Below are 25,489 nucleotides of genomic sequence, written 5' to 3'. Positions count from 1 at the left end.
AAAAAGACCGGAGACAACACAAGTTTCTCAGCACATGCCTGCTTTCGCCTCCCCAAAACTGGGAGAAGCAGGTGGATGGGCACAGCCCTGCACAGCCCCCCAGGGAAACGCAGAGACATGGCAGGTTTGCACGGCCCCAGAAAGCCTGAGCTGCAGGTCAAGGCAGAGGCAGAGAAAGTTTCCCCCTGTGCATCCTATCCTGCTGTGGGACACAGAGGGGGAGATGCCCAGAGAGAGATCCCTTGGGGCAGGGCTTGCTATAGGGGCTGCATCTGTTCGCTTCGCTTTAGGGTTAGTGCAATCCTGCAGCCGTCCAGTCCCCCAGTGTAGGTCTCTATGGGATGGCAGGGATTGAGGAACCTCCGGGCAATCCCACACAGTGGCCCTGGTTACCCCGTATCCCACATAACAGGAGCTGGTTAAGTACTTTTACAGACAGGTTTCTGCTCCTTAATGTATGAAACTGGTCAGGGTTAGTCTTACTGCTATTAGCAACCGAAATCACTCTCGAGCCTCTTGCTTCCCAACCCAAGCACAGCAGTTCTTTTTGTTCAACGTGTAGAAATATCTCCTTGCTATGTCCTTATTTTTTAATTTTATTTTATCTTTTTGGTGGTATGCAGAACCGTTTTTCTTTTTTCCACATTTTCTAATGAATTCTGGCATTGAGAAGTTGTTTGTAAGTCACACAAGTATTTGTTTTACTGTAAACATCTGCTTTAACACTTTTGTCTTGAAAAAACTTTTTTTTTTTTTTAAACAAAGGTATTAAGCTGCAATGTAAATTGGGCACATCTGTTTATGAGTCACTGCAATAGCCCTGCCTCCAATGCACCAGATCACACGGATCTCCAGGGGCCTGATCCAGCAGAAACTGGAAACTTACAGCTCGCTCTGCTCCCTTTTCCGGCACTGCTTTTCCAAGAGTATTGCTGCCTGATTTAATAAATTAAGGCCACTAAATAAGAACGACCTATTTAGCATCTGCTAACAGCATTAAGTGTCTGGCCCAGCAGACACTTCGGTGTTGGCAAGATACTTAAGCTGGTGCCCAAGTCCATGCGCACCCAAGGACCAAGTTCACTGGAATTATTGGTGCGTGGGGGACACTCATAGCTGGGGACTCCAGGCTGCACCAGACCTACCTCTGCCCATGGTGCCGCACCACCTCTGCTCAGTGCTGCCATTAAAAACATTCAGAGAAGCAAAATAAAATGAAAGACGTCAGCTGAACCTCCAAGATCAAAGCCTGACCCACCAGCTGGTATTCGTTCACTGGAAATACAAGGGTCAGCAGATCTTGGCCAGTGGTTTGGGGCTCAGGAGAAACCATTCAGCTTCATTTTCTGGAGTGGCTGGAGAACATCCCCTGATGCTTTTGGGTCAAATAAAGCAAACATGGGGGTGGGAAGGAGGTATCAAAAAGGGCAAGGAGATGCCTGGAGAGGGCAGATTCAGGACCTCCATCCCCACAAGAGCTGCAAGACCCAAACTGCCCCAGACACACACGTACCGCTTCATCAGGGCAAAGCTTTCTGATGCCACCAAAGCCCACAGCTGGGCAGGAACGTCCCAGCAGAGCCCAGGAGGGGAACGCGGCGTGTGCAAAGCCTTCGCTCCCTGCACCCAGCTGCAGCGGCTCCCCTGGCACAGCCTGCTCATCCAGGATGAACGCCTCTCCCGAAAGCACCAGGGTACTGCTGTGACCACCCCACACCTGATATCTGCCACTGGCTCCATACCGGGAAAAACCACTCCATTGGTGAAAGCACCCATGGACAGACCACGCAGCAGCAGCTGTGGGGAGGTGGCCATGCACAGCCACGTGTCAGCTGCATGATGCTAGGCACACCTTATAGAATCATAGAATGGTTTGAGTTGGAAGGCACCTTAAAGATCATCTAGTTCCAACCCCCCCTGCTACAGGCAGGGACACCTTCCACTAGACCAGGTTGCTCAGAGCCCCATCCAGCCTGGCCTTGAACACTGCCAGGGAGGGGGCACCCTCAGGTTCTCTGGGCAACCTGGGCCAGTGTCTCACCACCCTCACAGGCAAGAATTTCTTCCTAATATCTAATCTAAATCTACCCTCTCACAGTTTAAAACTGTTCCCCCTCATCCTATCACTCCATGCCCTTGTAAAAAGTCCCTCTCCCGCTTTCCTGTAGGCCCTTCAGGTGCTGGACGGCTGCTAGAAGGTCTCCACAGAGCCTTCTCTTCTGCAGGCTGAACAGCCCCAACTCTCTCAGCCTGTCTCCATAGCAGAGGTGCTCCAGCCCTCTGATCACCTTCGTGGCCTCCTCTGGACCCTGAGCCTCTTTTAGTCTTTGCAAAGGCAGAAATAAAGCTGCAAGTGCCGGGAAGGGAAATCGAAGGTGACAGCACATCAGGTGCTCCCTGTCAACGGGAGCGTAAGTGGGGAAGTTTGCCCTTAGAGGGAAAGGGAGCGGAGAGCGTTTCGGGTATAAATGCATTCTTTCACATTCTCTGTGCTTGCCTTAGCAGATGATTTATGTGGACACGGGAAGAGGAAGAGATATTGCAGGCTGTGTTCTGCGATGACTTTGGGGAGCACACAACCTTTTTGGTTTTTATTTACTTTTTTACTGGAATGATCTACACAGAACCAGAACAGGACGAGTGAACGTACCGAAGCTGCAGAGCAGCCGGCAGAGAGTTATCAAGGAGGCAGAGGATATTACTCAGACTCTGATAATAACCACCGGCTCCCACCTGCCAACTGCAGTCTGCCTAACACAAAAAAAGTCCGAAAACAGGCTGCAGCAGATGTCTGCCTCCCCATGCAGGAAGCGTCTCCAGTATCCATGGGACATAAGCAACTCCAAAATATCTCCAAGTCCAACAATTTTACAGAGACTCAAGATAGTGAATTAAAACAGGAAGGATGGGGCGGGGTGGGGGTTGAAGAAAAAGGATGTGTATTACGTTGTGGTTGTAATTTACATTTTAGAAATCCTGCCACGACTCCTGTGCTGGAGTGAGATGGTGACAGAAGCCCTGGCAGTCTGTCCAGCTGCCGAACCCGATGCAGCCCCCAGCAAGGGGGGTCCCACAGCAGCCAGCGGTACCTGCCACCACTATACATCCATCCCTGCACATCACGGCATATAACCACCCAAGGGAGCAGCCGACCAAGGGATGCAGCAGCACCCTGGGCACGCAGCAGTGCAACAGGGTCCTTCAGCACCCAGCAACGGGTCAGCCCCAAGGCAACGCTTAGGGGACTGGCTCCTGGATGCTCACAGATGGGATACACAGAAAGGGCCCTCGGAGGAAGGAAGGTGCGGGAAAGGGAAGGCGCTGCTGGGTTTGCATTCAAGATCTGCACTGGGCGCAGACCCAGCCTCCCATGGGAGGGAAGGGTAGAGCATCATCCCGGGTCTTGCAGGAAGAAAAGAGTGAACAAAAGGGAGGACCAGAAAGCAAGATGTTGTCGAGAGCCCCAAATACCATTGAAGACATTTTCTGAAAAAACAGAAGCCGGTCAAAATGCCAGATTTCCATTCCCATAGAAAATGGGGAATGTGCTACTGCTCCAAAGCAGAACAAAGGCAAAATGTGTCCAAGTCTTTGTGTTTAAAAAAAAAAGGCAAGTTGACTTGGGGAGGCCAAAATGTACCATTCCAACAAAGTCCAATCAATTCCTTTGGATTTCATTTTTTCTGTGGTATAATTAAACCATAATCTCAAGAAGACTTGTAGACAAGAAGCCGCTCTGGAGCGAAAGCTGACAGCATTACCTTGCAGTATGGGCAAGCAGGCTGCTGCTGCATTTCCCCTCTGCAGGAGCAGAAAAAGATGTTTCAATTTCTTTCCAAAACAACAAAAAACCCCAACCTATCCAAAACCCCAGCATGCTCCATTCCATCCCGGTTCCAGCAGAAAGGCCATTTTCCAATACAAAGTATTCTCATCCAGAAATTTCCAACCTACCCTAAAAACAACATGAGGGGAGGTTAAATTTTGGGGCCAAGCTGCTTTTGCCCCAAGTGAGATGCACCATAGATCCAAAAAAGCTGTCAAGGCTAGCAAACTTCAGAAGCACTCAGCTGCCTGAAATTTGTTGATATGGAAGAAAGTCACCTGGGCTCTCCTTAGAGCCACGAAAGCCCCGGGGCCGGGGATGGATGGGGAAGGCAGAACGCAGCCCACAGGCAGCCGCTGCGTGGGAAGGAGGACATCTCTCCTCCAGTTCACAGCTCATCCATCCCAGCCGCGCGAGGGGTCAGGGATCTGCTGGAGGTCCACCTGGGAATGGGGGGAGCCAGCGCTTGGATGGACGCACCTGGTTCAGTTCACGTTACTCCTGGGGTCGGCCCCGGCAGATGTGCACCCACGGGTCACAGCTAATGCACAACAGTCGAGGAGAGCTTCTGCCTGACGGATGATGAATCCCCCGTTTCTGGAGCGCACAGAGCAGTGTTGACTCAGTAACCAATCGCGTCCTGGTAATACACCGACTGACGAGTGATTTGCAGCCCAGACCCAAGCACACACTATTTCCACTTGCAAAGCAAGAGGTGGGGAGAAGAGGGAAAGAAATGTGGATTAAAAACAATGAGTCCTGAGAGATTTCTCTGGAGGAACACCCCTTTCCCTCTTTCTGAAATCTTTTTGGCAAGGACTAAAAAGATGGGCTGCTTTCTGGGCAGGTCTGTGTTTTCTTCTGCTGGAGACCATCAGCCACCAGCACCAGGCTCCAGGATCAGGCCCATGCATGAGTCCAGCATGGTCTCTCCATTGATTTAATTTTGAGAGTCTCATCTCAGGCAATGCCTTTTCCTCCACCTGGGCTACAACCCCTGACTTTCCAGGGAGCATTGCTGTTTGGAAAGATCCAGACATCTTTCAGATACTTAGTTCACAGCTTCATTTGTCCACAGATACATACACTTATATTTATGGAAAGATGTAAAAACTAATTTTCAAGAATGCAATGCTCCCGTCTGCAGCAAGTAGGAACCTGTTGGATCCTGGGTAAGGAGATCACTGCTGTGTAGGCTCTCACTCAACCACATCTAAGTAAACACCAGCTCCCCAGAGCCTTAGGTTGCTGCCATAACGCGATGCTGCAACTCGCACTGCTAGGTCACTGCCACAATATCCTATATAAAAACAAACACATTTGTTCAAATGTGACGAGGGGAACCGAGAGGTCAGGATTTTTAAGGCAGTCTGGAGAATTTCGGCATTTCGCATCTTCTTCCCTTTAGGGCTCAAGAGTGCTCTGAAAGTTGTACCCAAAAGCTTTTCAGTAAGCGGTGGCTTCCATGATCCACCTGAAATATCACCTGTCTTCTTGGACATCTCTCAGGGCAAAACGATCGACAGCAATGCTGCAGCCACAGCTGAGAGCCCAGGACCCTCTCCCAGACCCTCTCAATGAGACAGGGCCACCTGGCCCAATGTTAACTGTGTTTGCAGTCTTTCACACAGTTGTGTTTCCCCAGGCGCTTTCTGGGCAGATGCATGTCAAGCTCATCCCGAGCCAAGCTGTGTTTAATAGTCCTTGATGGACTTTAGCTCCGTGAATTTGTCTTCTTGTGCCTTTGATTCGATGCAACCTTTGGGTGTCCCCGCTGTGTGACGTTCCTCCTGTTCAGTCCTTGCTGTTGCCCATAGCCAAATCCCCAGCATCATGGCAGTGCGTGCAAATCCCAGTCTTGCTGACCCCGGTCTTGTGTTCAGCTGGTGGCTGTGGTTTCTGAGTGCCACCGTTTCGCAGGACTGTAGCAGTATCTCATCTATAGTGCTGTCCCATGTCTGCTGCCCTTTGGTGGTGCCCAGGTGGTCAAAGACACCTGGAGTATAAGCAGATATGACAAACCGCAGTGTGATCCCAAGGACCACATTGAGCTAATACGGGCACTCAGCACCCACCCGTTTTTGCTCTGTATCAGGGCTAAAGACAATGCAGTGAGATACACTGATCCAGCAGCCCACAAGGAAGGGATGTCAGCTGGATCAGCCTGTCCTGGATCGCAGAGGAGCGGAAATGCTGCCAGGATAGAAGGCAGCCCTTCTTCATGCAGGGCTCATCCCCCATTTCCTGAGACCAGGAGCCAGGGCAGCCACAGGGCAAGAGAGGAATGGCTCGGCCCCGTGCCCACAGGACATCCCTGGGATGTTTTAGAGCTGAGTGTCAGCACACCGACACGAGTGCTGGGCACATGCATTGGCCAGCACGGCTGGGACACGCTCTGGGGCCAGAGCCCTCTCCTGCAACACAGAGCAGGGCTGTGCCCTACAGCCTCATTTATTACAACCCCATAATCACTCTTATCAGCTTACCTGCAGTAAGGCATTAGTAAAAGCCAAGCCACTCATGAAAGGGGCACCTTCTCCTATGTGAAAAGTCAATCAACACGTTGTATTGTTATCAGGCTCGCAGACAAACCTCTCTTTGTACGACAAACTGTGCAGATACGATGCCCTGACTATCAGCGTAAGGTTATCTTGTTGGTCCATTAGCAAGTAGCACCTGGTCTGCTTCTGTCTGAAATGTTCCTTTATTGTCATCCCTTAAAAAGAAATCCAGTTAAACTATTTTGTCTCTCCCTCAAAAAAAAGAACGTCTCAAAATGAAAAGCAAGTTTGTATCCGAGTCAGGAATTGTGTTTCCCAGCTTCGGAAGAATTCGTGTGTTTTCAGCCACAGAAAAACAGATTCATCATCCTTTAAAGATAAATATGACTATCGCTATTGCAACTAGGCAGATTTTTGCATACTTTAAATTGTTTTGATGTGTTCAGTCATGTAAAATGCTGCACTTGGTAACAATTTAAAGATACATTAGCTCCCAAATTACATCTGTTGAAAAGTATCTCCTATAGACACTCTGGCATAATACAAACTGTTATTCAAACTTGCAACCCGAATAGAGGGCACACCTTTTGCCAGCAGACTGGCATTATAAACATCTGGCACTGATAAGCAATCACAGCTTTTCAAAGACTTTTGTGCATTTGTACACGTAAGAGCAGAAGCATCATTTCATCCGACTTTCAGTGTGTCTCCAACCCTTCAACTTCACCCAGTCACCATACACTGAGCCCAAGAACCAGCCTCATCTGCACTGATCTGGGCATCCAAAAGAAGGATTTAGGAACATCTGCTCACCTTGGAATGTGATGCATGTGATTATGGATATGAGGATATCAGGGATTACATGCCCTCCACTGATTCTCGCTTTAAAAAACCTGGTACATCATTCTTTGCTCTGGGTCAGAATGGACCGAGGCAGTGGAAGTCAGCTCCTAAAAATACCAGATACAAATTGCTCAGACGGACTCAGACCTGCAGCCTGTAAGCACAACACTGAAAAAGTTAAAAAATTTTAAAATTGAACAAAAATCAAAACCAGAAAATAGGAGCATGAGATTAATATATCCAGTAGATTTACTTTCTGATTTCATAGAAGTTTTTGCATACATGTAGCTATTATCAAAGTACTAATCCTGATAGATTAATTTCTAGCTCTTCGGTTGTGGACTTACTGTTTCTTGGGAGGAACTCACAGCACAAGAGTTACAAGAACCCTTCAAAATGTATACATTATGTACAATGCGAGGCCTGAGTCACAGCAGCACAAAAAGCCAGCTGAAGGATGCTATAAACAAACCCATCTCTGAAAGCCACCAATAATTTTCCAGTGTGTCAATAAAAAAAAAAACATTTTTGCTGACGTCAAAAGTGAATTAATGAACTTGCCACTCAATTAGACCATCAGCCAACTGCTCCGTGCGACTCCTTCTCCATCTTCTAGCTTGCATTTAAACAGTGACAAAGAGTTCTTGACTTCCAACCAAGTCTTCATTAAAAGGAGAAATTTCAACAAACACAAACACTTGAAATAGTGAAGCAATAATCAAGCTATTGCACTGTTTTAGTTGGTACGATTCCAGCTCTTCCATCAGGATAATCTAGCTGACATTTAACCTTGTCAATTTTTTGCCCTGGGACAGGATGAATGTCTTGTAAAACAGTATCCTTCTGCTATCCTTGCTTCAGTCAAGCATTCAACAGCACCCTCTTTGGAAAAACAAATAAAAAAAAAAGTTGCTGCTACAAAAATTACAGTTAAAAGTCCTAAAGCTTTTAATAAAATAGAAAAAAAACAGCAGACGGATGCTGCAAACTGTCAGGGCCCAGCCCGCCATGTGAGCCAAGGACAGGGCACCTCTGCCGAAGGCTGAGCAGAGCCACAGACAATAAATAGTGATATTGTACACACAGTATTTTTCAGTAGGACAATCCAAGCCTGCAGGCTGTACAGCGGGAAGGAACAACAGGCACGTGGCCTCGCGCTGTCAGCAAAATCCAGATGGGGACATTTTCCACCTGCGGAAGGAGTATTTGAAAAGTCAATCAGGTATTTGAGAACGTCTTTCTCAGCAAACAGATGAACATAAGACCCAGCACTAAATGGAGCAGAGCGGTATCAGCAGATACTCGCTGCTCAGATACGGGCACCCTGAGGGCATTTGCAGAGAAGCAATCACCATGATAAAGGATGGGAAGACATGATCTTGTAAATATTTTAACTACTGTTGGTCTGTCTCCCAGCACAAGCACAGAGTGAGCCCTGGCAGACATCTCAGCACTCCCAGGTCGGGAGCGTCCCCTTTTCCAGCACAAATACCCACTTCTTAGTAAGGAAACAAACCTGGGAGAAAATGGGGTGATGAGAGGAAGGTTACCAAATGCTGAGCTGTAGGAATGACATCTCAGCACCGAGACCTCTAAAATGTGGAATGGTTTTACTGGGACATTTGGAGATGTTTAAAAGCAGAATAGGATGAAAGTTGCAACTCATGGTGGTTCAGAGCAGCTTCCTAAAACACGGTGCGAGGCAGAAAACAGCGAGGTCCCGCTCTGTGCCCACGCACAGCATGGCCACACGAACACAGTAGCCTTTTCCCTTTGGAAGCAATAACGCCTTTGTAATATGTATAAAGGGGTTACCAACAAAAAGCTTTCCTACCTGGGAAGAGACCACGCTCGGCCAGCCCATGTGGCGATGTTCAAGCCTGCAATTTGACAAGAGCTCTCCAAACAACCCTGCCGAGAGGATAAATCAGTGGCAAAGCAAGCCAGAAGTTATTAAAGAGTTACAGACCTGGGTAAATCAAGGGATACACTGTGCTGATCTTGACTTTCATCCAGCGCCTGGCTATGGCATGGACTGCTGGAAAACCACGCAGAGGTCCAGCCTGCCCGGCTGGTCTGGCAGCACGCGGCGGCAGCCGGAGCAGCAAACGGGCAGGGTGCAGGAAAATTCAGGGCTTTCCCAGGGGCTCAGACTACCAACTCCCTCTCTCCCTTAGAAATAACCAAGGGAGAGCAGAAAGGCAAAACTAACTGCAGGTAAGGCAGCAGGAACAGCCAGGCAGGGGAGCTGTTTTACACACTCAAACTTGCAGAGCCATCTTTATATATCTTTATTGCACACATCTATCCTTACATATCTCATGGGATGAGGCCAACTTCCCTTCCCAGGACAAACTATTTCTACTTAATTCTGCCAAATCCATCTGTTCCCAAGACAACTTTTGTTACTGCCTAACACAGATATTTTGGAAGGGTAAATCTTCCCCTCGTTCTCCCACCCCCTTCCCCGGTTGCTGGATTGCTCAGAACATTCCCCAGGTGATGCTCCGGCCACTAAAAGGGATTTTTAACTCCTGGCAAAGCTTGTGAGATGCCCAGGGGTGCAGCACCCCTGCACAGGTGAGCTGAACCACACCAGCAAACCCCCAAAAAGCCTGCACCTCCTCTGCCCCAGCACCTACCAAAGCCACCCGCCCAGCGCAGGAGCCTCTCCAGCACCCATGTTTTATTTTCAGGCTTCCTGGCAACGAGCTCGTCGGTTATAAGTGGCATCTCGAGTGAGAACGCCAGAGGTGAGCTAATTAGTGGGTGGCTGTCTGGAACAGCAGCGAAGCGCCAGCCACCCCGGGCTCTGTTTGCTTTGGGTGCACGACGCAGGACAGACCAACCCCAGCGGGGTGCGAGCACACGTTTGCGTCGTAGGGCCTGGAAGACATTTGTACTGACTCGTAATTTGGGGGGAAATGCTATAATTTATTCACAGGCATGATTTGCCGTTGGTGTAGCATAAATATATGCGTGTGTATGTACACAGCTCTATTTTTAGAGCTGCACGGTGCCGGCTCCACGGTTACTCCATTGACAAACAGGATGAGCTCTTCTCTGAGCTGGGAGGTTTTCAGTCCTCCCCCTTATTGTAAACATTATCTGCCTTCAAAATCCTTAATGTGTTGCAGATGTGACAAACAATAAAAGACCTATCATTAAAAAAAGCCTGCCATCTCCGTGTTTCCCACTGGGGCAACATAATAATGAATTTATTAGCATATAGCGCTCACCAACATATGTTTATAGTCACTCACAAACTTTTGACTTGACAGTTTACAAGTATGTTTAAATCATTAAAGTTTAAGTTGACTGTCCAGTTATTACAGGCTCATTATAAATAGGAAACAAAGGTTACATTTTATACAACAGGCGATAAATCAAAACTAGTCTGTATTCGAGACTGACTTTTTTTTTTTAATCCCTTTTGCTCTTTTTTTGTCTACACGTTTTCAAGACCTTCTGAGGGGACGTCTCGGTGAGGCCAGCACCGAGCAGCTGTTCGCAGTTAGCTGGCAGGACCAGCGGCACCCACGCCAGCAAGCAGGAGAAAAGCCGACTGCATCCAAAAGATGCAAAGACCTCGGAGGTGGCAAACTCTGCCAAGGTTTTCATTCATCCGACAGGCAAACCCAGCGCCAGGCCCAGGCACCCAGCTCTCCTCCTCCCCAAGGCATTGCCAAGTCCATCTGCAAGGCTTGGGAAACCCTCCGCAAGGCAGGAGATCTCCGCTGTCACCATAGGGCAAAAGAAAGTTCCTCCTAAGCTGAACAAAGCCTCTAAGGAAAGCAAAGCACCCGAGCTGTGTTCCCTGACTGCAAACCTCTGAGGGTCAGCAAAGGCACTCAAACACCCTCGAAGTGGGTTTGGGGTTTGGACCCACTGCTATGACACACATCCCCCTGCAGCCATCCAGCTGCATTCCTGCCTTAACACTGCAGAGCATCCAGCACAGGATAAAACCAGAGTCAGTAACTCAACCTCAGTCCTTTCTGCCTCTATGACAGGGCAACCACCTTGGGAAGGAGAGAGATAAAGCCATGCTAAATGTACGAGTTCATTTTACAAAGTATTTCCAGATTTCAAAGCCTGGCATTATTTCAAATCTTCATGCTAACCTAAAATTTAGGATTTGTGGAAATCAGGGTGGGGGGAATGTGGAATGGTTTCTGGTCCCTTTTATTTTGTGCTATGTACATGTGATATGATACCATGGAAAAAAAATTAATTGAAAAATACCCTTTCAAAGTAAAAAGCAATATCATTCTCAAAAATGTTGAAAGTGAGTATTTCCACACCATCAGCAACTTTTCCTGGGCTTGTTTCCAACACAAAACTCGAACAGAGTCACAGTTTATATCCAATACCAACCAAATAGGATTCTGTCACTGTCAGATCAGCTTCGCCTTTCTGCTCTAAAGCAAAACACACAAAAAAAGAGCATGATGGCATGGGCAAGTGAGGAAGCACCAGAAAGTCTCCCTCGCCACCACGATGGCACAGCTCGTGTTCTCCAAGGCCAGACAGTACCTAAAAGCTGTGTTGGACAAACCTCACGCTCTCAGCAACCTGAAAGACTTAACCTGCCAGGAACTCAATGCCCCAAAGCCACTGCTGCTTTACAGTTAATATTTCCCCATCCTGTAGCAAAGGCAGCAGCAAACACCCTCCAGCAGAGCAGCACAGGGAGGACAAGTCCTCTTTTCCTATTACATGTTCACATACCGCAGTGACAAGAGAGGTTTAAATTGCTAGGACAGGCAGGTTGTCGAGGAGATCAATACAGTGATTAAACTAGGCCTAGAGAGACAGAAAAAGGCAGAAAGGATTATAGACCCGGCTTCAGAGATCGCTGATGATATTATGGGGAAGGCTATAAGAGGAAATTAGAAACACGTTAAAAATAGCACAAAGGTGTGACACAAAGATCACAGAAAATGAAACACGTATCTCTGCTCTCGACTCAGGACGATGAGGATCACCTGTATTTCCTTAACATACCCTTTGATATTTAGGTCTTGGATGAAATAAAGTACATTTTGTCCTTCTCCAAATTCTATATTTCTCTTTCAGACCTGGACCGGAGGACTTAAAAAGCCTTTTCTTTCCCTTACCCAATATTTGAATATATGTATTTTATATATTTTACATAATGTGTCAATAATCTTTGATATGAAACCGGCATTTAATATTTCAGCTCTCACCTCATTAAGGATATTTTAATTATCCCAGACCAATGGAAGGGAATTTATAAACATCTGTGCTTCGTTTAAGAGCCAAAATTTGCCTCTTAAACTTCAAAGCCGTAAAGCTGATTTTATCCAGGTTCAGTTGTCTGGTCTCTCAAAGAGCAACGCGTAGCACTGGAATCAGCATTAATTGGGCTGGGCCTCCAGCCCGCAGACCCACATCCAGCAGACACTGCTCATCCACGACGGACAGAGCCTCTAACAGCCCGGTCTCGCTCACGCGAGCGAAACAGAGGATGCTGCTGAGCTCCATGGAGCCAGGAGTAGGATGACAGTGGTTAGGGGGTCGGGGAGAAGGCACACACCAATGGCATTTGTGACTGCCCCAGGCACAACCAGTCCTTCGCTTTCTCCTCCTGATGGGTGACCAGGGACTACGTTATTAATAACGTAGCCTCGAAGCACTAGGAGTGCCTCATGGCCATTTTCAAAGCAACCAAAGACACGACTCGTACTGGCAAGCAATGCAATTTTAGGCTCCTGAGTACCTAAATCACTTCCGAAAAATGAGCCTGAGTTATTTGTAAAAAATTACCATGAGTCTCTAAACCCTAAATCAGAAATAACCATCATTTGCTGCAGTCAAACAGTCCTTCCCGACTTTTTGTTGTCCTCTAGAAAGCAGAAAAGCTCATCTCTAAGCTCCTGAGCACGGCAGCAGTGGGAAGGAGAGAAGGGGGTGACTCTGGGACCTACAGCAGGTTTGCAACCTGTCTCGGACCCCCTCCCATGGGTTGCCCTCAACACACCCCTGCAAAACTGACACGAAAAGCAGTGGCATTACTTTTCCAGCTGCTGTCCCTGCTGTCCCTGAGGCCAGCTGGCACGATACTGAGCATGAACAGCCTCTGAGCACCGGTGGTGCCTGCAGTGAGCAGACGTGAGCAGACCCCAGAGGGCAGCTGTCCGCACCATCACCAAGACCTACAACCCCCAGAGAGGCAGCTGCTGCGGGACCACCATCCCCATCACCTGCTAAGAACCGGAGCTGGTTCCTCACTCGCAGCTCTCCACCCCCGGAGCCTCCACTGCAGTCATCTTCATCGTCACAGTCTCCGCTCTCCTCCTCCTCCTCTGGGGTTTTGCCTGGAGCTTTTCGGCGTGGCAAAGCCATCCCTTTGAGCAGCTGGAAGACATGAGGTGCCACAGTCATTCAACAGCTTCCCTCCACCCTCCCTACCGCTTCATCCCATGCTCGCAGGGGGATGGGGTGACAAGAGAGGGACAGGGTTCAGTGGAGCCAGGACGGTGGGGCAGGAGACGGTGGCGTACTCCTCACCCCAAAGCACTGAGTAGCTCAGGTTCGTTCATGGACAAAGCTGCACACAAAACCTCAATGGAAGAAACAAAAGGAGGAGGAAAAACCACATTGAATAACTCCGCCCTTCGGCTTCTGCCCAGCGAGCATCGCATGAGCTGGAGCATGTCTACCAGCCCTGCAAGACCCTAATGCCACCAAAGCTCTGCAATCGGCTACAAAACACGTGTCCAAAGTTATGCCAGACAGTTCAAAAACCAGGAGCAAAAGGAAACTTTGTTCAGGGATTCTCACTACTTTCAGGACTATTGCCCATCTGAGAAGTAACACATGTGAAGGGAAATTACAGATCTCTCGGGTCCGTGTGGTGCCCCACAAAAATAATCTAAAAATCTCATTCCTCACTCTTGAATTGCAGAGGATGGTAGCTGAAACTTTTGGGATAGCCAAGCGACACAACGAGGATCTTTTAAAGGATGTTTTAAAGCTGAGTCCTAACTAACAGTGACAGGCTGCACATCCCCAAGACAGCAATTCGAATACCTCCCCGGAGCAAGGGGTGAGGAACGCTTTCCAAACATGGGTGGGAGCTCCCCACGCTGCCCCTTCACAGCGCGCAGAGGGATTAAACACTTCTTAAGCTACTGGCTTCCTCTTCCTGCTGACTTTTCTGATTTTGCTGTTGCTGGAAGCAGCCAGCTATTTCATCATAAACCCAGATCCCACTTTGAAAAAGTGTGAGTCAGCTGGTTAATATATGCTGAAAATTTCTATCACTACCACTCTGCTGTTAAAAGCCTTCTTGAATTTAATCTCAGCACTAAAAAAAAAAAAAAATGAAAAGGATAACTAACACAGAAGATATTGCAAAATGGGAGTTTTCCGCATACTTCAGGGGTTTAGTTAGTCCCATCTATTGCAGCAATATGCGTGCCTTTCAAGGCATTTTTTAATATCTGGAATCTAGGTTATATTTTTAAACTATTAAGCTAGCCTTAGAAAACAGTTTCTAAAATATTTAGCTGCTGAGGTTTATACAGCCTTGGAGGAATGCTTTCGGCATCTGGCTCGCTCTGTCCACAGCAGCGTCCACATACCGTAGTGTTTATAGGAGAGGAGCATAACGTAATGAAAACCAAATGTCTCGACGCGAGACCTCTTCGGGCTCCCCGGCTGCATCAAACAATGCGGCAAACCTCTCCTTGGCACGTGCAAAAGTCCACCTGGTGTGACAGCCCTGCCGGGTCCCACATTCACGGCACAAAGCAAAATGCAGCTCATCTCCCTGGAACTTCCATGGCCTTCAACAGGCTTTGGCTCAGACTTTATATAGACATTTACAGGCCTTTCCCAGAATACCGTGTAACCACAAAACAACAACAAACAAACAAACAAAAGACAAATATAGCGCTGGGGGTAGTGTGGGGAAGACCTTGCACAGGAACCGAACACCTCGACTGCTCAAGCCTTTACACCATCACTTGTATTCCTCTCCTCCAAACGAAGCCCACAGCTAACCACAGCCCTCAGCACAGAGTATATAAGCTCGAGGTACAGCGAGGGTCTCCCATGCACAGCAGCTAATTACAACACACACCAGTTCGAACCCATTGTCCCAGTGCACTGTTGCTAAAAAAAAAGAACGAAGCCCATCATGGTGGAAGGGGACCGCGACCACTCAGCAGCAGGACGCTCACTCCTCTGCACCCAAGGCATGGAGCAAGGCAGCCCAGACCCCATCGCACAGCTCAGCAGCACAGCTTTTATTAACTTACCCAAAACAGCAGAGGAACTTTCTGGCAGAGAGAATTAAACTTTGGGATATTTTCAGATTTAATAAGCTCAGTGGGGCATGGGGGAAAATCAGGGCTTTTCAATTGTGTGTTTTCAAACATTAAAATTACTGAGCATTTCTTGTATTGCTACTTTTTTCTTGGCATGCCATAAATTAGCAGCTTAATTTTGCCACCTTTGTAGCCACAATAAAACAGGAACTTTCTGAGAAACACCGCACGGGCCCCGACTTTGGATCGAGTGACCGTGACATCCCTGCACCACGTTGCTCCTTCCTTTTCCAGGACAAAAGCTCCATCCTTGGCCACGCGTTCCCCAGCTGCTGAGAACCATGGGGAGGTTTAATCCGTCAAGTTTTGCAGCTGGCTCGGGGAGAAATGAAGCCTGTGACACAAAACCTACTGGGATCATTAGGTGGAAATCCCACCCCGCTCCGTTGGTGCATCCAGACCCAGGAGCGCTGTCGGATGCCTTGGCTTCAGCCAGAGCAGTGGCCACAGTCCCTCTCATCGACCATTACACAATCTCCCCGATGGTCTGCACGCTTTATGAAATTATATTTGGTGGAGTGAACATAGATTCTCTATCCTTAAATAGCAAGCAGAGCTGACTGCACCCTAACATTACAGTTTATTCATGTCCTGTGGTTTAAAGCCTATGGTAAGAGGCAGGAAAATACATAGTCCAGCAATCGCTAAAGTAGTATGTAACAGTGAAATAGCTTTAACTTAATCACAATTCATCCAGCTGTGAGAGTTTACAGTCATATCTACTCTTCTTTGCTAAACCATAACGGCAAAAATACACTATAATGTACCCGATGTAAACTAGAGCACTAATTGTGGGAGTCTGTGCGCACGCACACGTCTCCGAGGTGTCTGCAGGGCATTCATCTCCCATTTGCACAACCACCACAGAAATACAGAATCATTTGGGCTGGAAAAGACCACCATGGCGGGAAACACGTGGGCTGCAGCCTTTGCTCCTGACTATGAGCTCCATTGGCATCAGTTTTATTTCCAATCTCATCCCTGTTAAATCATGACCCCCCGGAGGGGCAGGGTGGGCAGGGCTGCGTACGGTACCTCCATGGCCATGTCAGCTGCTGGATCATTGGCACAAGGGATGCCGGGCAGCCCCAGCTGGTCTCCATAGACATCTTTGTTGCTTGGTTTGTCCTGTGGTCTCCCTGCAGCTTAAAAAACAAGCCAGATGGGAACGGTGCGCCAAGCCTTCTGCAAGGAAAGCTCCCCAGGGCATCCCAGCATGATTTACACTATTATTCATAACCCTACAGTGACCAGACAAAAACAGATGCAGCAACGCGGGGTAATGACTCAGCTGGATTTGGACGGGCCACCGTATGTTGAAATCTTTATAACTCCTCATTCTTTACAACCACTTTACTCGGAGCTCACCATCCCACCAGCCCACTGAGCCACCTGGTCTTGTTTTTCCAATTTTAACATAAACAGTGAAAGCTGCAACATACTTTTTATCATTAATCTCCCGTCTCCGAAAAGAAATCAGCATTGTGTTCCTTGGACTGTAGTTTAATAGCTGTTTTCTCCTTTTGGAAACTACGCCCGTGGTATTGCAAACATCAATTTGAGCAATACTCAAAACTGTGCCCACAAATTCAGACAAAATATCAGTAGTGAGCTACAAGCACTGTACTCCTTTAGGGCAGAAATCATCCCTTCCAGCATACTTAAAAAATATGTAAAGTAAAGAGAACAGCCAAACAGATTATTAAGGGGAATAGAAGACTTTAAGAAAAACATTTAATTCCTTCATGAGTTTATGGGAGAAGTCTGATTGATATTTGTAATCTTTTGGTGGACAGAGCTGTCATTTAATTTAGCTTGCATGACTGAAAGAATTTAATAAAAGTGTTCCACAGAGTTTTGCTGAAATTCTTTGCATGTTTTTAGTAAGCCTCTGGAATACGATCAAACCTAAAAAGCTGGTGAGGACGGAGACTGAACTTGCAGCTAAAATAATATTCAGGACTGTAATACATGCTTAATAATCAAGTATTCACATCCAGCAGAAGTGGTGCCTTAGTCCAGAAACTCCTCTGGATCCCCAGCCAGGTGTCCAGGTGCTGCTTGGCATCACGAAGGGGACCCTGGGAACTGGACCCAGCAGTGAAAACCAGCCCTTGGCTCTCCTAGAAACCTTCCAAAACTCAACCAAACCCACCAACCCAGGACTGTCCACAAAACTTGTGATACCTTCCTTTAGGTGCCTTCGTAAGGAAGAGTTTTGAAGGAGCAAAGGTGTTATTTGCCCTCACATCGCGCGAGCCACACGCTTTCAGGTACCCGACACAGATGTCACTGTACTTCCCACACAGTTCCCGAGATTCCCGACAGGTCAGGTTTTTCTATTTTAAATTCCAGCCTGCTCAAAACATTTTTTTTTTTTTAGCAGAGGAAAACCTAGATCTTATGGCCAATCCTGACCTGGAAATCTGCAATACTGAATAATTTATGGGTGGCTTTTAAATCAGGGCAGCATCATGGGAAACGTGCAGATTTTCACACGATACTGTTCCCTGTTAACAGCTCATTACAATGTACAGAAGTATATTCCCATTATGAAATACAGCTGGGGTTGTTTTGCTTACGAAGGTCATTATCTGATCACAAGCAAGAATCGGGGAAAGGAACCCATTTGAAAAGGCTGAAGTTGTGGATTTTTTGAAAACTCATGTGTTTTGAATTTTGTGGCCTGATCATACCCAAGCATGCAACAGGAGAATCGATTCTCTCCACTTCCTCTGCTTTTTAGCCCTGGAAACAGCATGGAAAAAATTATCTTTTATTAGCAAATACTTTCTTTATTATTTAACCAACCCTCATCATGAGATTCACTGGTGCCCTCCGCTCCAGCTCCGGTCGGTTTATCCTTTCTGTGGATGGGGACCTTGGTGGCACAAGAGTGTGCGCAAGCAGAAACTCAAGGCAACATCAACAGCATCATTTTCACTTGCCTCTTTCCAAGCTCTAGAGAGCTTTCTCCCTCTTGGGCAGCAACAAAATGCAATGCATATTACAAAAAAACTCAATGTTCCCTTGCACCAAGCGCCTTTTAAAAATAAGGATATTTAAAACTTTAAAAATATCTGTAAATACCAGGATTTGTACTTCTGTCTTGCAAGAGCGAGCATGTGTGTGCACGGGTGGGCATCGCTGCCCTTCCCACCACACCATGAGCCTATGGACAGAAGAGCCCATTTTGGCAGGAGCACACCCCGAATTGTGGTTTCCTTACGGCCCTTCCAGTAGGATGCACTTCGGCAGCGCAGACGTGGCAGAGGAGAAACCTGTTCCTAATTGTACTCCTGTTTCAGGCTCAGCACAACAAGGAGCAATCGCTAATCAAATGTTAATAAAGTGGAAGCAGGCTTTGGAGCTGGAAAAGTCATTTTCAGTGCTTGGAAAAACAACGAGCTGGGCACGTCAGCTGTTTTATCAGCTGCTCTAAAAGCAAATTCTGCACTTTCTCGTGCCGCCTGCTTCGAGACATCTCAGATTTTGTACTGCTGAAGCCATACTCGGCACACCAAGGAGCACCTCCTGCCTGCTCTAGGTAGGTAGGGCAAGGGATGGCCCCGGGATGCCCTCACCATGCACCGCTCTTGGATCACTCCTGCTTTGGGGCTCCACACCAGCCCATGGCGACGGGTGCCAAAAGGGGTGAACCATAGCTCTGAGTTTATATTGTGGCTCTTCAGCCATAAAAACATTTTAGTCTTTACTTCTAATGCCCAAAGAAGAGCAACAAAGCTGGTGAAGGGTCTGGAGAACAAGTCTGATGAGGAGCGGCTGAGGGAGCTGGGGGTGTTTAGTCTGGAGAAAAGGAGGCTTAGGGGAGACCTTATCGCTCTCTACAAGTACCTGAAAGGAGGGTGTAGCGAGGCAGGTGTTGGTCTCTTCTCCCAGGTAACAAGCGAGAAGATGAGAGGAAATGGCCTCAAGTTGCGCCAGGGGAGGTTTAGATTGGATATCAGGAAAAAATTCTTCACCAAAAGGGTTGTCAAGCACTGGAACAGGCTGCCCAGGGCAGTGGTGGAGTCACCATTCCTGAAGGTATTTAAAAGACGTGTAGATGTGGTGCTTAGGGATATATGGTTTAGTGGTGGACTTGGTAGTATTAGGTTAGTGGTTGGACTCGATGATCCTAAAGGTCCTTTCCAACCAAAATGATTCTATGATTCTATGACTCTAGCACTCAAAATACTATCTCCTGGAACAGGAAAAATCCCCACCATGCATCGCTCAGGGCCTATTGGCGCAGCAGGACCCCCTTTACTGTCTTCACAGGCTCCAGAGGAGATGCTCTCAGCTGCCAGTAAATCAGTTTTTCTGGTCACTCTCCTGATAGCACAAAGAAGCTGGTGACAGCAGTGAATTATTGGCCAAAGGGTGGCCCTACTTTATGGATCATCAGCTTAATTCCAGTTTAGCTATCAAAACTGACAACATCCCTATGGGTAAAGGATGACAGATAAAGACCCCTAAGTGCTGGCAGTAATTAAAATGAGTCCGCACTGGACAGTAAATCTCTTTCGGCAGCAGAAGGGGCTGCCAAGCCGTTATGAATTGCTGCGGTTTGGTGACAGCAGGCTGATGCCCAGGCCAGGATGCTCCCATGGATGCGGAGGTTAAGCCCTCGCTGGCACCGTGGCAAGCAGAGGGACGGGCTCCTGCCTGCTCTCCCCCAGGCAGGGGAGATGTCACTTCCCCGACCTCAGCAAATGCTCATTCGTCACAGGGCACATGTGAAAAAGAGATTACTCGGGCTTTACGATCAGCTCATTCACCTTCTATCCAGTTCCTTCCCCTTCCACCCTGCAGCTATTTATGGCTTGTTTTTGTGCTGTGGTAGGAAGGAACAGGACGGTGTGGGTGCCAAGCGGGGCCGCAGCGTCCAGCCCAGCCTGCTGGGGACCTGGGCCGTCCCCATCTGCTTCTGGCTCGTCCCCTGAGCCCCGCATCAATGCTGACACTGGAGAAATGCTGCTTTTCTCTTTGTGAGCTGCTACAGCTTCTTCTCCTCCTTTGCATTTCTGAGGCCAAAACATCACCAGTCTTCCAGCGTCCCTTCCTACACCACTCTGCCCACCTCCATCAAATACAGACATCCCTCAAACTCCAAAACCCAATTATTAAACCAATCATTGAACACACAGTTGGATCAGCCAGTAGATGTCTTCAGCACTTTGCTGGAGTCTGCCAGAGCCTTTTCCTGCCAGGATCAGATAGACTTCTACGAGCTACCACTTCTCTAGAAGTAACGTAGGAATGCAGCTATTTACTGCAAACACCCACTTCCAGCTCTGCTTTGCTTTGCTTGGGCTGACCTGCATTGTTTCCTCAGTCTCAGTCTCTGCCACAGGGACCACAACTGTTCCAGATTCGGTGCTACTCATGCCAGAGCATCTCCTGAGGACATTTCATTTGGTGCACAACCCGGGACACCATTTGAGCTTACACCTGTACCTTGATAAAGGGGAGCAGAACACCACACTAGTCCCATGTGTGGACCTTTAAACCTGCATCGAGGAAAGAGCTGGTATTTCAAGAGCACTTGGGCTTTCAGACTGCCTGGAAGAATGAAACAAGGAAAGAAAGTCACCAAGAGAGCTGTCCCCACCAGGCAGATAACCACCCACGCCTGTTGAGGGTGGTAAAGACATTGCAAAGATGCTCCCTTCCTTGCTACCTGCAAGGGCTGTCCGCTTCAAACCCTTCACACATCGTTTCTTCAGTGGCATCGTACCCCTGCTCTTTCTCCCCGTAATGTTTCTCAGTCTCCTACCAGCAGCCCCAGTTGCCTTCCTCTCTCCTTTCCACCCACTCTGTGTCACTAGACAGGAGAACCTAGACCAATTTCTCCACCTGCCAAGCAGCCACCCCTCAGGGTGTTGGCAACCGAGTGAAGAAGGGGTGTGGGAGCTTACATGGGCCAGGACCCATCACTGCTATTACCCATATTTTCCATATTTTGTTTAGTTATGTTGGAGCAGAACCCCACTCTGCCATCCAAACATTGCTCAGGAAGGCCCAAAGTGCACGTCACCAGAAGATAAAACACAAGACAACAAGCAGAGTAGAAGCACAAGGAACAAGAAGACAACATGAGCAGAGGCGGAGCAATCAACCACCTCATCGCCATCACATCCTTCAGGCATCTGAGCAGAGATGGCCTGGAAGGAAGGTGCCCTAGATGCAAGAGCACCTAGGAGGACAGGTAGGTATCATAACACCTTAAGCCATCTGCTAAAAAAGCCCCACATTTCTGCAGAGGGGGATCAGCGTCCCCAAGGCAGGGCATGCAGCAGCAAGCAGGTCCCCGCGGCCCCCTCGCTGCCCGACGGCCAGCTCAGCCCAGTCTGCATCGGAGCGGCTGGGAGATTTCCTCTTGGCTCAGGCTCCGGCACACGTGGCCGCTCTCCGGCTGTCAGCGACGTCTGCTAGGGCTGCCTGTGAGACAAACATCTCGTCCTTGGCACCAGGTAGGAAACAGAGAGCCGAGAGCTGCGCCGGAAGGATTTTCTTCCCCCTCTTCTCCTTCTGCCACACAAATGAGAGGCAAATCTCTGTCCCAGCCGCTTCCCTTTTTCCCTAAAAGCTCCCAGCGGAGAGGGACTTCACAAATCGTGTATTTTTGTGCACAGTGTTGCCTTGTACAGAGGTTTCTGCCAGAACACCAGCCCCTCTCCCCGTGGCCACACCCTGCCCTCCCAGGGGCTGCTCTTTCTAGCTTTACTTTTACGTTCACCTCACCCCAAGGCACTGAAAGCCCAAAAAGCAACTGCAAGCAGCTCTGCTGAATGTCCCCAGCTCCACAGAGCTCTCACAGGGGACTGAACAATCGCCTCATAAGCCACTTACCTCCTATCAGACAAGACAACCCCAGTTCGGGGCTAATTGCCGAGCCATTGATTTCAGCAGAGACTTAAATCAGGCAGGAGGAGGACACCATGGCAAACACCCCCAAAACTGTTAGCTAGGGAGGAGCGAGCAGCCGGTCTGCCCTCCCCAGGGATCCGCTGGCCACCACACCAGGGCAGGTTGTGCCTAGTGCTCCTTGGGAGCTGGGCGGTCAGTGGCCTCCAGCATCCTGTGGACACCTCTCCCACCCCACAGCCACAGCTCTGTCCTGCGTGGAGAGCAGAGCAGGGGGTTCACAGGCAGGACGGGGCTGGTGCTGCTGGGGAAGGTGTACAGCTGGAGCGGGGAGCCCCGAGCCCCAGGCCCTGCTGCCACAAGTATTTATGCACTTCACATTAAACAGGCATTCGACTGAGACAAACCAGACCAGAAGTAATCCCAGGAATGGGGTTTCTCCAGCCTCCATGGTCCCTAATTGATGGCTGATGGCTGGGCTGGCTCTTGGGCAAGGTCACAGCTCTCCTCTGCATTCAGCACATGGCTGCTGCTTGCTAAAACCCAAAGAGGAAAAAATTTAACTTCATGGACACAGCTTTTCCAGTGTCAATACTAGCATCTGCCTCCTAGGATGGGTCTACAAACAGGAGGAGGAAACATCCAGGCTCCAGCATGGGCACTGCTGATACACTGGGGTGCAACTCATCACCCATACTGAATGCATCCAACAGAAACAGACCCTGCGAGGCTCACGCCTCCAGAGCTGCAGGCAAGAGGAGCCCTGCTCGGGGTGGTTCTCCCACATAGAAGCACAGCCACCAGCTGAGCAGCTGAAGCAACTCAGAGTTTAAATTAGGTTCAAAGCTGGTGTCTTTATACCCTCCCCCAGCGAGACCCAACACTTGCAGAGGAAGCCTTGAAATGTACCTACACAAGTCTCACCTCAGCATTTAGGAGCGTCTGTGCTGCATGTAAAGGTCAGTAAACTCCTTCCCCACTGTAGGCGGGAGGCATTTGAGGGGTCCTGCCAAAAATAAAAAGTAATTTCCTGCCCATCACAGTATGTCTTGATGGCTCGGACACCCATCCTCAGCCAGCTGCCTCCCAGCTCCCCATGCTGCACAAGACAGCATCTCCTTACCCGTGTCCTCAGAAAGGCCAGCCAAGCACATTTTCTTCTTTTAAATATCGTTCCCTCACAATACAGTCGAGCAAGGCCGTCGGCAATAAATACTGCTGCAACCTAAACTTCCCTGTTTGCTCTGTTTTACGTGCTGCAAGGGCCCTCTCTCCCAGCACGTGTTCTACTAGCAAGAGCATGAAAATACACCCTGGCCTTTGCAGTCAATTACATGTCAAAACCAAGCTAAGAAGTTTAATGAGCGACAGCATTAACTGAGAGAGCCCTCCTGAGCCATGAGGGTTATTTACACCTGCCCCAACACAGACAGGTCAAAGCAGCCTCACTGACTGGGGACAGGGTTTGCCAGTGCAGAGACCTGCCTAATGACAAACATCTGCTTCATCAGCAGGTGTCACAAAAGGAGCAAGATTACAAATTATTCATTACATAGAACGTACAAACCCTCTTGCACTTTCTGACAGCAGCACAGCTTGTACGCAAGCTGCACCAGTCTGTGCTGGCTGCTGCCTCCACAGAGGTGGGACAGAGCATCAGGAGAGGTCCCAGGAGCAGCCTTGGCTTCTTACCAAGACAAGCCAGTGCTTTAAAAAAGGGACCGCTCTTTCCCAGAACAGGATTGGGGTGGAGGTCCAATGACTCCTCTGCTTCAGACCAGGAAAGAACGAAGCTGTTGAGACCAGAAGTTGAACCGCTTCAGCTGGCTAACATCCTTATGCGCACAGTAGTAAGACACCTTACACTGCCCTTTCCATCAAAGGGATGCCAAACTAGTGAGTGCTTTTACTTCCTTCAGTGCAAGATACATACAAACCCGTAGCAGGCTGAGCAGGCAGGATCTGGAAGGACTCCTCTGCTACCCATCCCCAGCTAGTGTCACGGAACAGGTACACATTAATGCCTCTGGGAGAACAAAAGCCATAAAAGCGCCTTGTTCCCACTGTGGACAGAGTGGTTTGGTGAAGTGGTAGAATTGCACCAGGGAAATCCCCAGCTCCGACCTTCCCGGCGTGTGGAGCAGCTAGGGATCGAGCGGGAATCTCACGAGAACACCGCCTGCACACCATGCCACAGATGGGCACAAAGCTCCTGAAGCAAAGCCCGGGGATGCAGAGCAGACCTCCCACCGGAGCTGGCCCACCCGGCCCGCAGCAGATCTGGCAGCACCACTTTCTCCTCCCTGCCCCTGAGAACATCATCGCTAAGCAGTTGCATGACGTCAGGCTGGAATCAAAAGTAACATTATTGTTAACGAGGCTTCTTCTCGGGAACAAAAACAATCAGATTTGTTCTGCGGCCAAGAAGACCATAGGTTACCTTCCACGCCTGCTATGAACGAGGATCAGCTCCCTGAATCCCAGTCCCCTCTCAATCTGGACCACACTTTAAAAACCTTGACATTACGTCAAATTTTGGAGAAAAACACATAAATGAGAAACCTACCAATCATCCCACTAATGCCAAAGAGAGCTGCATGCTTTGTTACTGGGACCATCGGGAAGGACTACTACCTTGGACATCTACTCAAATTACCAGCCTGAGTCACAGCACAAGGTGACACTTGATACAACTAACACGGCCCAAAATAACTGTAATTAACTGTTAATCTGGTATCAACAGCTCCACTTACACCATGTTTTGCTGTACAAGGATTCCTCCAGGTTTGTTTCCTCCACAACAGGATAAACTCCAGCACTGGTACAGGATATCTGGTGTTTGTTTTAAAGCACGGTTGTGCATCAGCTGCATGTTTTGGACACAAAAGCAAATGATCCCCTTTAAAGGTATTTTTTTCCTAGCTGATTTCCACAGAATTGTTTGGAGGCTGTCCCTGCAGGACACACCTGAGGCACCTGCCTCCCCACCGGAGCTGAAGTCACAGGGGCAAAGTTGAAGCCCTTCTCATGCGTAAGACTGCAGCAACCAGGGAATTGCAAGGAAAGAGAGTGATAAAATGCTATTTATGTTA

The 25,489-nt window shown here is 48.6% G+C and overlaps 1 protein-coding gene across 1 annotated transcript in view; it reads right to left on the bottom strand.

The window, feature by feature from the left end:
* GPC3 (glypican 3) overlaps positions 1–25,489 on the bottom strand; it is a 155,062-nt gene that overhangs the window by 15,175 nt on the left and 114,398 nt on the right. Inside the window, exon 7 of the mRNA XM_068412136.1 lies at positions 13,398–13,551. Coding sequence (XP_068268237.1) covers positions 13,398–13,551 — 154 coding nt within the window. The remainder of the gene's footprint in view (positions 1–13,397; positions 13,552–25,489) is intronic.

Source organism: Nyctibius grandis, chromosome 13 (genome assembly GCF_013368605.1).
Source record: "Nyctibius grandis isolate bNycGra1 chromosome 13, bNycGra1.pri, whole genome shotgun sequence".
Classification (NCBI taxonomy): Eukaryota; Metazoa; Chordata; class Aves; order Nyctibiiformes; family Nyctibiidae; genus Nyctibius; species Nyctibius grandis.
This window is presented reverse-complemented; position numbering and strand designations above follow the sequence as displayed.